This window comes from Protopterus annectens, chromosome 16.part0, assembly GCF_019279795.1.
Source record: "Protopterus annectens isolate FY-2018-M chromosome 16.part0, PAN1.0, whole genome shotgun sequence".
Taxonomy (NCBI): domain Eukaryota; kingdom Metazoa; phylum Chordata; order Ceratodontiformes; family Protopteridae; genus Protopterus; species Protopterus annectens.
Window position 1 is genome coordinate 238,583,843 of NC_056750.1, and position 18,495 is coordinate 238,602,337.

Sequence of the window (18,495 nt, forward strand, 5' to 3'; positions counted from 1 at the left end):
TTTTGCAATACATACAGGAAACATGTAATGTACTAGGTGCATAGCCTCATAAGATGATACCAGGCTATTGGCCCTGATGACCTCATAAGCCTGGCCCAGATTGTCGCCTATGTCCCTTCAAAGCCAGCACCAGTTTCCCCTGTCCAGCTGGGACACATGCAGGATCCCAGGGGTGTCTCATCCATTTCCCATGCAGTCCAGCTTCTTTTTCAAGAGGGCTATTCATGTACTCTGCTAAACATGGGGAGGGAGTGTATTTTACAGACAGTGCATTGTGTGGGAGACTACACTAACCCACCCACATGTACTATACATGTCACAGACCAGGTGAGGGCCTTGCGTGCATGTTGTGTGAGTGGGGTTTGTCTTCAGATATGCAAACATGCCATCAAGGCTGGTGTGGAAATGGCCTTGTATGCCAGACACAGGTCTCCCATGATCAGTCTGTATGAGACTGAGTACAGGGACAGGGCTTTCAGCCTATCTGTAAAGGATTGGTGTTGCAGACCTTGGATTTGCCTGGTCAGGAACCTCTGTGGTCTCTTCAACTGCTGCATTTGCTTGGCAATTTACATGCCAAAGCAGCCATTGTACTTGGTAATGCGTCTGATAAGGGTGGAGTACAGGGATGTTGTGGCCTCCTAGTTCCTGGATGACATACCCATATTTGTGTGGTGGGCCATGTAGACAGCCTTCCGTACAATGGTGCCCACATGGTGGGAAAATGTCAGGTTGCTACCAACCTTGGTGCACAAGTTGCCTCACACCTGATTGCATGCTCAGTAGTACATTAGTACTGCATAATTAGTGTGGATGACATCTGCCACAGCAGGGAGAATGAAACATCACCTGGCATTCAGTTTGTGGCAATGCTTCTTGCAGCAGTTACTAATTTGGGTGAGGGCCTCTTGGAGGATGCTGACATCAGTAGGGGAATGTAAGACAGTGGCCAGCTTGCAAGCATCTGTAAACCTGGTCAGCCACAGACCACTGCTTTTGTCTTGTACCTCATATACGTATATCTCAAACAGTAGAGCCCCCCAGACCAATCCTTGGGGTACACCACACTGGAAGACTCTACTACTAGAGGTGGGTTCCACTACTTTGACCGAATGGATACTATCATTGAGCCAGTTAGCTACCCATCTGGTAACATACAAGTTGATGCTTAGCTGTGTAGGTGTTTGTATCCTGGCCACCTGGGAATTATTGTGAGAGAATTGTGCTAGGTAAAGGTGGGCATTGTTCATCATCTTCCCCTCATCCTTGTGTTTGTTGACTACTGCAGAGAAGTCGACCAGACTTAACAGGCCTGATCTCCCTTTGACAGTACCCACTGTGTGGGCTCAGACATTTTGATGTTGCCGATGTCCCTGTTCATAATGTCCTTGATATTGCCTTCCATGCCCTTGCAGAGCAGGCTAGTTAGGCTGATGTGCATATGATTGGCTGGGTCAGTGGATTGCTCGACTTTTGTGTAGGCTTTGGTTGACTACAGTGTGTAATGGAGCCGAGAGCTCATGCCTGAGTTCATGTAGGATGCAGCCAGGGATGGTATCAGGCCTATGGAGACATCTGTGTGTTGCCTTTGAGAGGGCATTACGGACCTGCTTCCTTATGAAGGAAGGGGGGGCAGGTGCTGTGCATGCACATGTGTACTGATGGGGGCAGGGGGGTGATGTTTACACTTTACCTCTCTGCAGCAGGTTGGCTATATCTATGCCGTATGTATATATGGTGTTACTGACCACCACTACAGAGCAGATTTGGGTGTTGCCTCTGGGATTGCAGACATATGTGTGGAAGCCCTAGTGATTGGCTTTGATGGATGTGTCCAATTTGCACTCAAAGACAGCCTTAGGGTAATTTACCTGTGACCTAATTTGCTTGTTCAGACCAAGGTGACATTGCTTCCAATAAGGCACCTGCTCCATCTTGGCCCTGTCCAGCAATTATTTCCACCTATTATGGTATTTGTGTATTGCTGCTGTCCACCACAGATGTTTACCCTACCTTGAGAGAGATTATGTTGTCCTATCAGGTATTGCTGAGTCCATACGGCTATGTAGGTGCTCACTTAGTATTGTGGTGTGGGCTTGAGCACTACTGCTAGTTCCAACTGATGGGACGGTGGCTGTAAAGCTACTTCTACCTGCTCTGAGGAGATTCATAGTCATTTGTGTAAGGTTTATTTTGTTTGACCCTGACAGGGGGGGGGGGGGCAGGAGAGATGGTGACCTGAACAGTGATGGCTATGTGGTCAGATCTTACCAAGGAGGATGACACTGTAGGAGTGCTACAGTGGCTATTCATGTTGGTTAGAACCAGGGACAGGATATGTCCACCTGCCATTGACCAGCTGATCCACTGCATTGCCATTGACAAAGCTGAGGAATCTCTGTGCATTCATGTTCAGGTGGCATAGGTCATGCATACTATGGTTGGCTAGTTAAAGCCACCCAAGAGCAAGGTAGGCGATTGAATCCTGACAGGTTCCAGCAAGTCCCGATGGGTGTGGTAGGTGTCCAGAGTCATTGTTGGAGGTCTGTAGTTAGCTATGATTTGAGTAGGTGTTTTGTCAACTGTTAAATGCACTCGAGATGTCTTCCATGCGTCATACTGATTGGCCAGCCTGGAAGTGTGTATGTGTATGATAATGTTTAAAACTCCACCTCCTGTGGCTTGGCAGCCCTCCATTTGTGGTCTAAATGTATGATGGGATGAGTAAACTGGCAAGGTTAGTGTGCTCTCCACAGCTGCAAAGCAGGTGTCAGTGACTGCACAAATGTCAGCATCCTATAGATCAGGGTACCCATGCATTGTCATGGGTTTCATGCTATGACACCTAGCTCATGTCAGAGCAAGACATCTGTACAAAGGCACACATCACTGGTGGGCAAGGGACGGAAAATAGTGACACTTTATGAATCTAGCTGATACACACGTAGTTGCCAGCAAAGACAGTTTTGCTTTCACATGTCAACTCTACAGGATATGACATCTGACATTCAAATGTATGCTATTAGGTTATGACTTCAGTCTTTAATGGGTTGCCAGTGATGTGCCAGACAATACACAACTGTATGAGCCATTGACTACAAATATGAGGCAGTAATGTGGTCAGTCTGAAAAACTCTGGACAGTTGACAGATATGGACTCAGTATATAACACACAGTTCAACACACACTTGTGTGCCTGTTGTTTACTATGCATATACCCTATATTAGTCTCTTACATTTGTAAGACAAGCATATGTATCACAGTATTATTCACAGGTGACATATGAGTATTTACAACATCCCAGATAGCTGGTCTAGCAGTGTCATAGTCAGTATTTGACAACATATACTTCAGTAGTAGTCATACATGAACTGACCTTTGTTGGGGTGACCAAGGAGCCAGAGATGTGATCCATGTCACTGCAGACAGGGTAAGCAGGAATAGCCATAGGTGCCAGACAGCAGCATGAGAGGTCTTGTTGTGACCTAGTGTTTAACTTCCTATTTCACATTATTGCATCCCCCCTTCTGCATTCCATTACAAGCTTAAGGGATTGACATACCTGTTGTAGTGCTGAAGAGTTTCTTCAGAATAATGCAAATGTTTAGGTTTGTGTGGTTGCAGTCTGTCTTTGTGTAGATGGATTCAGACCTGTCTTGCATAGGCAACAGCTTGCCTTTTGTAGGTAATACTCATGAGCTGGTGATGGCCTGTGCACCAGTCAATGTCTCCCACTTGCTACTTGCATACAGAGCAGCTGTGTTCTCTTTCCATTAGCCAATGCCATAGCAACACACTGCTATAATTAAGTCCTTCACGTGGGCCTTGCCCCTTTTCCTTGCCTGTGTGGAGGACATTATGGAGGTGTGGGGGCTACCGCTTCACAAATGGCAGGTAGAAATACCTCTCAGAACAAGACATGTGGAGACAACCCAACAACATGGGGAATAAAGCTCCAGAATTAGGTACAGATTGTAAGTAAATATTGCTATTATGCACAGAAGATTACTAGATTAACAGGGTTTGTCTGGACTTGCATTTTCTGCATGACTTGACATCTGACAGTGATATGTCTCTGACATACCTCTCAACTGTCCAGATGTGCACAGACTGCCCAGAGCTTTGCCTGTTATGTTTGGTCTGTTCCTCAGACAATTTCTGTTTTTGAGAAATCGGTAGGATAATGTGAGGATTGTAGTCAGTAAATATTGACATCCATTAGTGTTTCAGACATTATATCCTTCAGGGATGTTAAGTTGCAACAAACCCTGTAACACCAGAAACTGTTTCAGTTTGTAACACCATTATGTGAGATATGTCCCTCTTTTTGGCCCTCTGTACCCCAAGTATGTCTGGCTTTGTCCAGATGTCTTGCAGTAAGAGATTCAGAGGTATTGTATATCATTATTTAGTGATTGAACTCCTATCATCATCCCAGTGACTTAGCAGACTCCCGGAAGTGGTATGCAGCAGTGGCCATAAATGTGGTCCCACACCTTGGACATTCTGTGGAAATCTGTACACTTGAGAGTTATCATTGTCTGGCCATTGTTAACAGACTGCCAAGACTGTGTAGCAGTGTTGTGTGTAAATGTTTGTTGGGCTGAGTAGGGACAGTGGCAGATGTAAGTGTCATAGTTCCTTTTCTATCTGACTGTGTATGCTGCTACAGTTGCTGGTCTATCAGGTGTATATGTTTGTAGAGGCAGACTGAGAAATGTCCTGAAACACCTCAGAATTCCCAGTATATGTCAGTATAATGTGTGACTGGCAATCAGGATATGTTTGTTCAAACAGTTGTTATACTCTAAAGTTAATTTGGGGTACTGGTATGTTGCTGTGACTGTGGTGCAAATAGTTGTAGGTGGACAATTTCTCAACAGTGTCTGCTTTTCCATACAGTTACATCCCTGTAGTGCATGATATATTTGGAAATTCATGGGTAATTCCCCAGAGCTGATTTGAGGTAGTGTCGTGTTGGTCTTAATGTAGTTCAGAAGGTGCTGTGGGAAATGGTTGACAGCTCTCAGTGTTTTTCTCTTCTGTTACATGACTGCAGCCATACTTCTCCACTGTCTAGATATGTGGCTCATATGTTTGGTCTGTTCCCCATAACAGTTGTGGGTTTTTGACAAATCTGTTTCAGACCTGGAATCTATCAGAAAATATATGTTAAATCAAACCATGCTACTCTAGCAGACGTCTACATGTATAACAGCCATATTTCAAATATGTCACTATTGTTTGTCCTTTATCCCCCCACCTTGTCAGGCTGTTTGCAGATGTCCTGCAGTGAGAGGTTAGTTTAATATATATATATATATATATATATATATATATATATATATATATATATATACATACATACTATATATATATATATATATATACATACATACACACACACACACACACACACACACACACACACACACACACACACACACACACACACACACACACACACACACACACACACACACACACATATATATATATATATATTTGTATTTATATATACATACATATGTATATAAGACTACTATGGATATATATTTTTCCCTTATGTTAAATGACTGTAGTGCATGATATGTTTGTAAAAACATTACAAATTCCTACAGCTCAGATGGTGTAGAGGTATGTTGCTGTGATAGTAGTGCATGGGGTCCTGGGTTCAAGACTTGGTAGTGATGACTTTTTTTCATTAATGTTAAATGACCATAATGCATGATATGTTTGTAAAAGCATTTACAAATCCTCACAGCTCAGATGATGTAGTGGTACATTGCTATGATTGTAGTGCACAGCACCCCGGGTTTGAGACTTGGCAGGGCTGATTATTTTGTTGCTGGGCAGAGCAAGGCCTGATGGAGACAGAGTGATTAAAGCACTTTTAAGTAGTTGCAAGCAGGTTTGTGTGGTTTTGCACAAACCTAAGTGATGTTAACAGATAGTTAAGTCATCATAGCTTCACTTAGCACCGCTTACTCCAACGCTAATTTTAATTAAAGAAAAGAAAATAGGGTGATAGGAAAGTGGTAAAATGGGGGCAAGCAGGGGGTAAAACTTTAGGGAAACCAGCTAGGATGTGCAGGATGGGTGTAGGAAAGGATCATAGCTCTACATTTCTTCTGCAGCAACAGCTGTGAATAATGTGTAGAATTTGGAATTTGCAGCCTCACACCCCATGGGGAGGGGTGCTGGCAACACACATTTGTAGAATAATGTTTAGGTAGATTGATTAATTTCTCTGTACATGGGGATGAAATGTAGAGCTATGTATGGGGCAATTTTTTTTGCGGGACAGATGTCCGTTTTTTTTTTTTAAGGTGAGAGTGGAATGTTGGGGAATGGCTGTAGGTATGTTTGGGGAGGTTGGTTGTGTAGTATAGGTTGCATTCACAGACAGACAAGACAGCAGACAGGAGCAGTATATGACACATGAAGAGGGTAAACACCTTTGATGGGGAGGGTGGTTGGGAATCCAAAGCCCATGACTCCCAGATGGATACAGTGGGACTAAGGTCCCCACCCATAGGCAGTCATCACTGCACCTTCACGGCCCCAAAGGTGGCTGTGCTGGGGGCTGGACAGGATGGGCAGCCTGGCCCTTGAGGTGCACCAGGTGGCCCACCATCTGGCGCAGCTGTCCATCCAACTCTGTGTGGATGACACTGCGCACCATACCCCAGAACATGCTGTGGGTGACAGGCTCCTTTCCATGCCCGCACCCGGGGGGGGGGGGAACAGGTCACTTTCCCTGAGGCAGTTCCACCTGAAGGTGGTGCAGGACAATTAGATGAGGAAATTCTGGGTTGGGGCCCAGTATCACGGCCAGATGGGGCAGGACAGATGGATCCATGGGGATTTGCCTTCCCAAATGTTCTATGGTGTTGAGGTTATCCAAGATATATTGGTTTGTCATTAACAAAACATTTCAAAATTAGTTATAACAGCATGCATGGGTGTTTCAATTAACCCAGACCAACAGATTTGAAACAGTTGCATAGCAAACAGAACACATGCATAAATGGAACAACAGTAAGCATTTAACAGCATGCAAGTCACATTGACAGCAACAGGCCATCAATAATAGTATTTGGACATGGTATATTAATATGCAACCAAGTAAATATATGAACAATAATGGAAGACATGTCCCAACAATAGGTTTTAAGAACAACATACCTGTAGTATATGAATAATAATTATTGATGCAGATGAGGGGTGGGTGGAGAGAAAAAAGTCCATTATCAACTGTATAGGCTTCAATTTTTCACAACAGTACTACTCAATACTCTAGAGGTCCGCCTTCACTTTACATCTACCTATGGTGCATAGCTTCTGTAGCACATGCATACTTGTTAGACTTTCAACCTGTAATGGTGTGGGGCAGACTGGGAGGACAATGGCTACATTACTGGAGGGGGCTTGTACATGTCAGGGTTACATAGTTGACAGATAAGGGGTACCCTGCCCTGATGTTGTGTGAGTCTGCTACTGGCATACTTCCCTGGATTCCTATCTGTGTTCAAAGTTATTGACAGCAGTGACCACTAGCCATGACAGCGTGACACTTGAGGGACATGTATTGGGGAGAGTGCATGGTGTATGTACCTATCCTGCTGTCATTTGCAGGCATATGGGTTTGGACAATGGAACAGTTGTACACGGTGTATTAGTATACCCTTCATACAGCTACTACACACATTCCTTTACCTGTAAGGCCTGTGGAGAAAATATCTGTTAACACTTTCTGTTTCTACAAATATTCAGGATTTCTTTAGTGTATATATGCACACATCTCAGTACCACTCCCTGGATTTGCACCATGTCTGGGTTTGCAAAATTAACAGTTCAGCTATTCTCATCACACTGAGCTACTGGGGAACTACTGTTTCTTGTTTGACTGGTTTCCGCCTAATACTCTCTTGGTTAGACAGGCTGACCTTGTAATCCTGAGATGCATGCATGACAGATAGTGTACAGTCCTTTGAAATACTACAATCTGGACAGCAAAGGGTAACACACGGCAATGCTGCTTGGGACACACTATGATACATTGCACATTACTATTCAGGGTTCAGAGCTTAGTGCAGTATATATTTCACATTTCATTTATATCTTGTTTTACAGCTCCACAATCTACATTTTTTCTTACCAGCTGGTTCTCAGAACAACCTCAGTTGATGCATGCTGTCAAACCCATATTTGCTGTGGATAACCTGCATACATTCTATTTCTACAACAACATACTGGAGTAAACACAACAGTTTTTGGTATTGATCTTTATTACAGTGACATGACTCAGTGCTTTAGTACTACATATCCTGTAGATCAGTATTAGTCGGACAAACTTTATTTATTCGGTTAACACAGTAACAGTATACCTACTGGCAGCAATCAGTGTACTACTTCTTAGCTGTTTGCACTGTATACTGCAAGATAGATTTGTACTCACTAGCCTGTTGGCATGGGCTTCGATGTTGCTAGCCCTCTCTACTGCAGCTGTATGGGAGAAAAACAAACAGTATGCATACCTGTCTATCACATACTCATGCTAGACTTTGGTACAACTACTTGATACTGGTGCTTACTTCCGAAGCATTCCATGCCTGTGCATCTTGGATCCACTGAGCGCCCCCTTCCTCTGCTTTATCTTGGCAGAATGGTGCCATACCTGCTCACCAGTTTGGGGGATGCTAGTAGTACTGGTGAGATCATGTACGAGATGGTGCCATGCCTCCGCTTTGTATTGTGAGCCCTGGTACTGGCCTTGCAGCAGTCACTCATCATAGTTTTCTACCAGGAGTGCAGCCATGACCTGGACTCCTAAATGCTCCAGTGCTACACCTGAAAGCATGCTCCTTCACTAATGCCTGACAAAGTACCTGCACAGATCAACTACAACAGGTTCTGGCTGTATTTCCACCTCTGTTTAAATAAGGCCATATTCCTGCCCTTTGCTGTCATTGGACCATTTTGAAAATGCTAAGCTCAGCTAAGCAGTGCTCAAATCCACTAAGCTGAGTGGAACAGTGCTTAAAGGGGTAAATGCTGAGCACTGCTTACAAGTGAGCAAATCTGCTTAACTGAACTAACTGCTGTTTAGCATTCACATTTAAGCAATGCTTACACTGACTAAGGATAGCTGAGCAAGTACGTCACATTGCTCAGTTTTCATTTTAGAAAATATCAGGATTGTAGCTTCATTCATCATTATTGACATATTATTAAGTGTATATGATTTACTTTACATGACATCCCCCTATGTGCTTTCATTACATTACCTTGGGATGTGACTATACTGTATGGGACACTTGTGTGTACATGGGTGATTTCACGTTATATGCACGCACACTTCCATTTTGGACCTGCTACACTACCCTGGGTAGCAAATATCACTTACTGTATAATTTAACATAAAAAATAATTTTAACAATGCTTTTCCATGTGAAAATAAAGTGCCTGTCTTGGTACTTGAACCATGAATGCCTTCATGCAAAGCCAGGACTCTAACCATTACAGTATCTTGTCAGTGAGATTTTGGCAATGCATTTTTATTTAGCTACTATGAGATGTTTACGCAATGCTGAGGTGTGCTAACATGCACACCCACTCAGCTATGAGCTATTAGAATGTAAAAAACAAAAACAATAGATTAATAAACCCACTTTATTTACATGTGTCTGTACTCCTTGTCAGTCACAGTAAGGGAAATTGTAAGGGGACACGTAGAGTAATATTTTAAATATTGCTCTTACAAACTTAGAAAGTTGATAGAATAATACATTTTGCATTAGCATGACTTTTCAGACAGATGTGAAGTCTTAAACTCAAATGTTTGTCATTTTATTTAATGACACATCCTCTGCTATTTTCCAGGTAGGGACAGATGTTTGGGGGAACACACCAAAAATATGATGTGCATACCTCTCAGCTGTACAGATTTCTGCAGAATGTCCAGATTTCTGCCTCATATTTATGGTTCATTTCTCATATGAGTGTCGTTTTCTAGAAAATCATTGGCAGATCAATCAGGGTTTAAGTCAGGGGATAATGACAGACAGTTGAGTTTCAGACTTCATACCCTTCAGACAATCCGTGCAGATGCAAAACCTGTTATTCTATCAGCTTTCCAAGTTTGTATGAGCAATATTTAAAAGGTATCCCCATTTGTGGGTCTTTGTCCCCCCATTATTTATGGATTTGTACAGATTTCTTGTTCTAGGAGCTATGTGAGGCAGGCATCTGGGCATTCTGCGTAAAAGTGTACAGTTGAAGGGTATGGCTGTATGGCTCTTCTGCAATGAAGGGGGTGTGTGACAGTACCTGTCACACACCCCCTGCATTGCTTCCTATTGTAATAGCTGCTTTCAGTGTTCACGGACACTGAAAGCACTTGCAAAGTGCCGTACCGTACGTCACTTTGACAATTCAGGGGATGTGTGATAGTACCTTTCACACACCCCCTACATTGCTTCCTATCCAGACTTCTTGCTTTCAGTGTCTGCGGACACTGAAAGTGCTTGGAAAGTGCCACACTTTGACAAAGCAGGGGGTGTGTGACAGAATTTGTCACACACCCCCCTGCATTAATTTCTTGCTCCCCTATCTATTTCAGTGTCTGTGGACACTGTTTTACTATTTTATTTCATTTCAGTGTCTGTGGACACTGAAAAGCATTTGTAAAGTGCCGTTCATCACTTTCTGAGTGAAAGGGGCATGTTAGATGTGCATGTACTACTTAAACATGCCCCCTGCACTCAGTAGTGTTCGTGTCCATTTAGCATTAGCAGTGGCGTGCCTTCATGAATATGCAAGGCATGCTGCTGTTAAAGCTAAGGGGAAACAGACACGGTTCACTCCGTGCAGGAATAGCACTATTCCTGCATGGAGTTTATTGAATCCCAGGGATTGTTTTGTGTTCTTGCACTGTTCTCCCTTCTTATTTTTATTTTTGTTTTTTGTTTTTTTTTTATTTTATCATATTTTTATTTATTTATTTTCTGCTTACTGTCCTTTCACTTATGAACTTTTTTGTCATCTAGCATATAGAATCTGACACTTGTTGAATAAAAAAGTCCATATTGTAGTCTAATTGATTGGATTTTTGTAGAAGAACAAAACAAGTTGGCAAATTCTCACATTACTATAGTTTATCATTTGATATTTCATTTATCTTTTTTTCCTTAGAAATAATCATGAATATGATGCTCACTCATGTGGTGTCTGCTACAACTGCTCGCATGTTAGTGGTTCGTGATACAACCGCTTGCTGTTACTTGCTCGAAAAAGCAAGCACTGTAACTCCCATAGCTAAATCCTGTCATCCTACATAGTCCAACAAACACCTGATTTTACATACCCTTTCCAGAATCTAAAACCTAAAACTCTCCCCAGTTCTAAGCATAGCAAGTCTCAAACCCCTTCAGGTTCCATAAATCGAAAACTCCTAGATCACTCCCTAAATATAAAAACCACTTCCCACTCCCTAAACCTAAATTCCTCTGCCTTTTCCCTAAACCAAAAGACCCCCCCCCCCCCGATTGCTAGCTAAACCAACCTCCATAACCATCCCATGGACTCTGCACAAACATTTCCTGAAATCGAATACTGTGTTTGGATGAAGTGTGGTAGTTGCATTCCCTCTCCTGAGCTTCTGCACCTGGCTGAAATTTTGAGCTCTTGCACAGGTGGGTAGCTCGAGTCCTTGGCTGTAAGAAAGTGGAATTTGAGTAGCTAGGGACTGAGCAGCTGCATTTCTAAATTTTATGCATTTGTGCAGCATTTCTTACTGTCACATTCTCATTATGCAATAATATTGTTACATGAGCACAGTAGTGTTCTAATAACAGTTAACACTAATGTAGTAACTTAATGTTATTATCAATACAGACTAATGATGTTGCATGAAAATAAGGGGAAACACGCATATCTAACTACGTAGGAACATTTTTGCAGTGCATTTGGGAATAAGATAAAAGCTGCTACCAGTATAAGCACAAGACTTGAAACTGCATGTCCTGCATGTCAAAAAATGTGGTTTTATCAATGAATCTGTAAATTTTGAAAATTATCATTAAAACAATAGTGTTTATGCAAAGGTGTACACCCAACATGGGTGTGCAGTCCCACCCACATGCCTAATACTTATATATACTAACTCTGAGATTGCTATCTCTGAGGTTCCACAACTATATATATATATATATATATATATATATATATATAAAGAAAAACTGAGTGTACCCCGCATTTGCAGATGTATTCCAGTATTATGAAGACTGCAGTTATGATCCTTGGAATTTCAACAAACATTTGTATAGACAGAACGATTAACTTACCAGCTGGAGGTGAGTATGGAGGAGGAGGATCAGTGGTCACATGGTGTGACGGTGTCACTTTTGATTCCTCTGTCTTTTCCTCTTCTTTCTGTAACACTGCAGCTTGTACAGGCTGGGAATCCATCATGAGTGTCTGTCTGTCAGGTGTTCTCCCCTGTTCTTGGTTACTTGTCCGGAGCTCACCTGTAGAAAAATACAAAACAGTGTCACAGAACCAAATCTTTTTGTAAAGTTTTGACTGCTGAGATGGTGACTTGCATCTTTCATGATCCTGTATGTTCTTCTGTAATGGTACATATAATGCAAATGCACAGTGAAGCTGGTTACACAAACAACAGAGGGTCCCTCCTGTAAATGCGCAAGCAGATACCTGTCCATTGTAGACACTAACCTTTGTTTTCTGGTGAAGCATTTCTGAGCAAAGTTCCCATAGTTCAGAAAGAGAACTAATTGAAAGTCTATGGAATTTGCTGTTCCATAACCCCCTATGTCTGCCAGAAATGGATCAGAGAAGAAGAGAGGTACATATAAAATTTGATACTACTGGCCAGTAATGGGTCATGTTTTAGATAGTACAATATCAACAACACTATGGCAGTTCTGAGACATTTGTCTTCATCTTCTGATTGTTATCATATCTTGCCACAGAAGTTTTGTGGTTGGCAAATTAAATTGTTCCTTTTTTTTGAACAAGGAAAAAAAATACATTGCTTCAGAAAAGAACATAAAACATTAATAGCATTGTTCTTTTTCAGAAATTCTATTTACAGATTTATAGGTAAAGGCAAAGTTACAGGTACAGATTTTGCATTTTACTCTTTAAGCCACCCTTTTTTGACAGATGTGCTAGTACTTTATGATCTCTGCCATCCCATCCACCCTTAACTGCTTCTCAAAGTATCTTTGCAGTATAGTCCTCACATTAAGAACTGTGCAAAATCACTCATGATCATAAATTACTGAGATCTCTGTTCACAAAGGCTTGGTTTGGACTAATTTTTCTTACAAATGAAAATCCAAGCAGCAAAGGTATGGCTCCAGTGTAAACCGTCACTAATTCCAGAAGGTATGTAGTTCCAAAGAATAAAAGGCAGAGAAGATAGTCTTTGAGCTCAGCTTTAATGACACTAGCACTTTCACATACAGCTTCATCAGGTGTTTAACATTTGCTGACATAAACCACCTATATATACCCATTCAAAACATCATGTGATCAAAAAGCAATTCAAATTTAAAGTAACAGCACATTTAAAATATATGAATACCATAGTTAAAAATACAGATATAAAAACATAGTACATATCACTTGCGTAAAGGTCTCTTATGTAATATAGGCCTTATAGGGACATGGTCATTAAGACCATGACCATGATTCGCCCTAAGTCTGACTATCCAAGTAGCCTCCAATTCTTCCGTTCTGGACCTAATATCCCCACGTCTCACATTATCATATGTCCTATCTAAAACTAAAAATTTAAAAGTATGTAATTCATTTGTATTCACTACATGTTTAGCAAGTGCATTAATAAAGTTATTTTTCTTAATATTATATAGGTGCTCTTAATTCTTTCTTTTAATGAGCGATCAGTTTTACCTACATAATATTTATTACATAATGTACATATAGCAAGATATACCACATGCATAGTATTGCATGTTGCACCGACCTTAATATAAAAATTCTTGGTTGTATCTGGATGTTTAAAAACTATATCTGTGCAAACATAAGTACAATAATTACAGCTGCCACAAGGCTTAGTTCCAGGGACACTAGCTACTGGATTTTTAGATATGTTATAACATAATCTTTTCTTAAGTGAATTCTTATTCTTAAAAGAAAATTGTGGTCTCACACCCACAATTGTCTTAATATGTTCATCAGTTGTTAAAATATTCCAATGAGAATTGATGACATCTATATACTTAGCTATGTCCCTAGTACAATGTAAGGACATTCTAAGTTTATTATTCACTACTTTTCTAGTCCTTGGTCTGCTCTCAGAGAAGTAAGGTTTAGCTGTAGTAGACATTAATGTATCCACTACACCAGAGGTATGTTGAATCAAATGTTGTTCAAATCCTCTTTCAAATAATTAATTCTCAGTTTGAGTCCTAAATTTCTGATAGTCTTCGTCATTAACATTCAGTCTTGATGCTCTAAAGAACTGATTCTTAGCTACATTTCTAAAAACAAAATTAGGATGCATGCTACATCTATTAAGTAGCTGATTATCATGACATTCTTTCCTATACAAACTACTAATCAATTTACCACCAACATCTCTAGAAATATATACATCCAAGAAATTTATACCTATGGTAGAGAAATTCAAAGTAAAATGCAAAAAGTTAGATGATGTATTAATATACTCCATAAATTCAAACAATATTTCTTTACTTCCTCTCCATAGGATAAACAAATCATCTACAAATCTTTTATAAAAGGAGATACAAGCAGTGAAGGGACCATTTACTATATATTTGGTTTCCCATGTACTCATCACAGCATTTGCATAACTGTTGGAGCAAGAGCTCCCCATAGCAACACCATTTCATTGCCAATAAACTTTCTGGTCATACACAAATATATTATTACGTAATACAAGACTCAATAGAGTCTGTAATAAATATATTTCCTTTTCATTAAAGTCTCCCATCATATTCAATAGTTGTACTACATACTCAATACCTATGTCATTTGGTATGACAGTAAAGAGAGATGTTACATCTAAAGTAACAAATATGAACTTATCCAAGGAAGTAATATCTCTCGAGTAATTATACAATTCACTTAAAAATTGTTCTGTCTCTTAATATTATACAAGATTTATTCATTATTGGTTTAATACGCTTATCAATATATATAGACAATGACTCAGTACACCAGTTATTACCAGCAACTATTGGTCTCATAGGAGGCCTAGTATGATTTTTGTGTATTTTAGGCAGTCCTTGTATAACTGGAATAGTGGGATTAGATATATAAAAATATTTAGCCAGATCTTGGTCAATAACAGAAGTATATTGTAACCATTTAATAGTGTTTTGGACAGTCTGTATCATAGAATCAACTCTAGCTGTTGTAATATTTTCATAAAAATTAGCATCAGATAACATATCTTGTATTGCCCTATCATAATCAGATCTATCCATTAACACTATCTGACTGCCTTTATCAGCGGGTCTGATAACCAAATTTTCATTATTTTGTAATGTTATCAAGGCTCCATGTTCTTCCTTAGTTAAATTGTAATTCCTATATAGTTTGCTGTTGATGTTTCGCTTATTATACACTTCATACATACTCGAGATGCACAGTTGCTCAAATGCATTAATTAAAGAATTCTGCTTAGGAATGAACAAGCTAGGTCTTCTAAAAGAGTTATCAGACATCACATGAGTATCATTGTACATATTTCTAAGTGTAAGATTGCGTGTAAACATTTTAATGTCAAAAACAATATCAGATATTTGCATGTCCACAGTGGGAATAAACATTAAACCTTTGCTCAACACACTCATTTCATCTTTAGTTAAACTATGAGCAGATAAATTAACAATCAATGTTTCACTTGTTGAAACGCTTTCTTTATCGTTAAAGGGCTTGTAGAAGCGTCGCCCAATTTGCGTTTGTATCTCGTGACACTTCTGCCTCTCTGTTGTAACTTTTGTTGTCCTTGTCTCACTCGACTTATAGATCTCTCCCTCACTGAAAGAGGAAAACTGAGTCCCATATTTTTTGTGGCTAGTAAAAAATTACTTCTATCAAAGTTCAAGACATGTCCCTGCTCACAGGGTGATACCAGTGGAGGAAAAGCCGCATCAGCGGTTTTATGTACTTCTGCCATTGTAACAAGTGTTTTTCTATTAGTACCCTTGTCGACTACTGCTCCTGGAGCATTGGATATAACATTAGTAGAAGACTGTACATTTATAACATCAGAAAAAAGTTTACCAGCTTGCAACTCTTGATTTGAAATCTCTGACAGTTCTCCAGCTTCATGCTGCGTGATGTTAGTGGGTCGTGGTTGGAGCGTGCTACGTGATTGGTCATCGGTATCACGTGGCCAAGTAAAGATGTTACCCATTGAAAAATCCTTATGGTCCCGAACAATTTTATTCATTTTAGTCTGAATTAATTTTCTGCCATAAGCAAGAACATTGTCCAAGGTATCATTCATATATCATTATACTAGGGACATAGCTAAGTATATAGATGTCATCAATTCTCATTGGAATATTTTAACAACTGATGAACATATTAAGACAATTGTGGGTGTGAGACCACAATTTTCTTTTAAGAATAAGAATTCACTTAAGAAAAGATTATGTTATAACATATCTAAAAATCCAGTAGCTAGTGTCCCTGGAACTAAGCCTTTTGGCAGCTGTAATTATTGTACTTATGTTTGCACAGATATAGTTTTTAAACATCCAGATACAACCAAGAATTTTTATATTAAGGTCGGTGCAACATGCAATACTATGCATGTGGTATATCTTACTATATGTACATTATGTAATAAATATTATGTAGGTAAAACTGATCGCTCATTAAAAGAAAGAATTAGAGAGCACCTATATAATATTAAGAAAAAGAACTTTATTAATGCACTTGCTAAACATGTAGTGAATGAATTATATACTTTTAAATTTTTCGTTTTAGATAGGACATATGATAATGTGAGACGTGGGGATATTAGGTCCAGAACGGAAGAGTTGGAGGCTACTTGGATAGTCAGACTTAGGGTGAATCATGGTCATGGTCTTAATGACCACGTCCCTATAAGACCTATATTACATAAGAGACCTTTACGCAAGTGATATGTACTATGTTTTTATATCTGTATTTTTAACTATTGTATTCATATATTTTAAATGTGCTGTTACTTTAAATTTGAATTGCTTTTTGATCACATGATGTTTTGAATGGGTATATATAGGTGGTTTATGTCAGCAAATGTTAAACACCTGATGAAGCTGTATGTGAAAGCGTTAGTGTCATTAAAGCTGAGCTCAAAGACTATCTTCTCTGCCTTTTATTCTTTGGAACTACATACCTTCTGGAATTGGTGACTGTTTACACTGGAGCCATACCTTTGCTGCTTGGATTTTCATTTGGATTGTATTTTTTCAGCAGAGGTAAAAGCTGTTTGTTTGGTGACTTTGTTGTTTTTAATTTTTCTTACAGTTTATATCATCTCTGTGTTTCTCTGTCTGTTAAAAACAACAACATGCTACATTGTGCAGATCATGTGGTTATCTGGAGACTCCAAACTCTCCACCTTTGATCGAGATTAGTCTTATTTCTAATCTAACTCAGGCCTTTAAGGGTTTTGAAACTCTAAAACCTCAAATAAGCCTGGGTAATACCCAAACAATACTCACTGACACCCAAATGTACTTCAGCAAGAACAATCAAAGCATATCTCTGGGGCAGGTAGGGCCTCCTTTCAAAACATACAGGCCCTGGACCAGGCAGGGCCCATCTTTTAAATATGCAGGTATATAATTACCTTGGGATCTGACAGGATCTGTCTCTAAATGTTGCCATTCTCAACCCTTCTATATTGGTGCTACATAATGAACAAAGTGATAGTAGAAGTGGTCTTGTTCTGAGTTTTGCAATAAACATTGCCTGTGTTTGTATTTGTCTGTGTTAGCAACCAGCAAGACTAAAGTTAATACAAAATAAAATTTGCATGTTTAAAACAGAGGATCCAGGGAGTCAGCATCACTATCTCATGATTAATCAAGTTGATGGGCTAATGGTTTCCCATCTTTCTCAGATCATGCTCCTAATCAGGACTCTCTTCTGCAAGATATTGAACCTTGACTTTTGCACATCTCTTCAACAAATAATTGTGGTTATGAATAGTAGTAATGTACTGAGATCAAATGCATTCTCTGCACTCTCACTGGAACCAACAACCACTGTCTTTTCTGTGCTGCCATTGTGTCTCTTTTATTGCTGGTCCATGATTATGGAAGTCCCATCCTACTGATATTTCACCAGTGCCTGTCGTGTTTTGTATTCCTTGCACCTCAAAGGACTTCTGCAGCTGAAGGCAAAATGTAGTTATAATAATGCAACTTGTTTGTTTAGCAGTCTTTAAGGAAGTACTGTCTGCACTCAGTTAAGGAAAG

At 39.9% G+C, this 18,495-nt stretch overlaps 1 protein-coding gene across 1 annotated transcript in view; it reads right to left on the reverse strand.

Annotated features, from left to right (window-relative positions):
* The window catches only part of LOC122791065 (protein lifeguard 1-like), a 247,227-nt gene that overhangs the window by 199,806 nt on the left and 28,926 nt on the right, over positions 1-18,495 (reverse strand). Inside the window, exon 2 of the mRNA XM_044058840.1 lies at positions 12,349-12,531. Coding sequence (XP_043914775.1) covers positions 12,349-12,475 — 127 coding nt within the window. The 5' untranslated portion in view covers positions 12,476-12,531. The remainder of the gene's footprint in view (positions 1-12,348; positions 12,532-18,495) is intronic.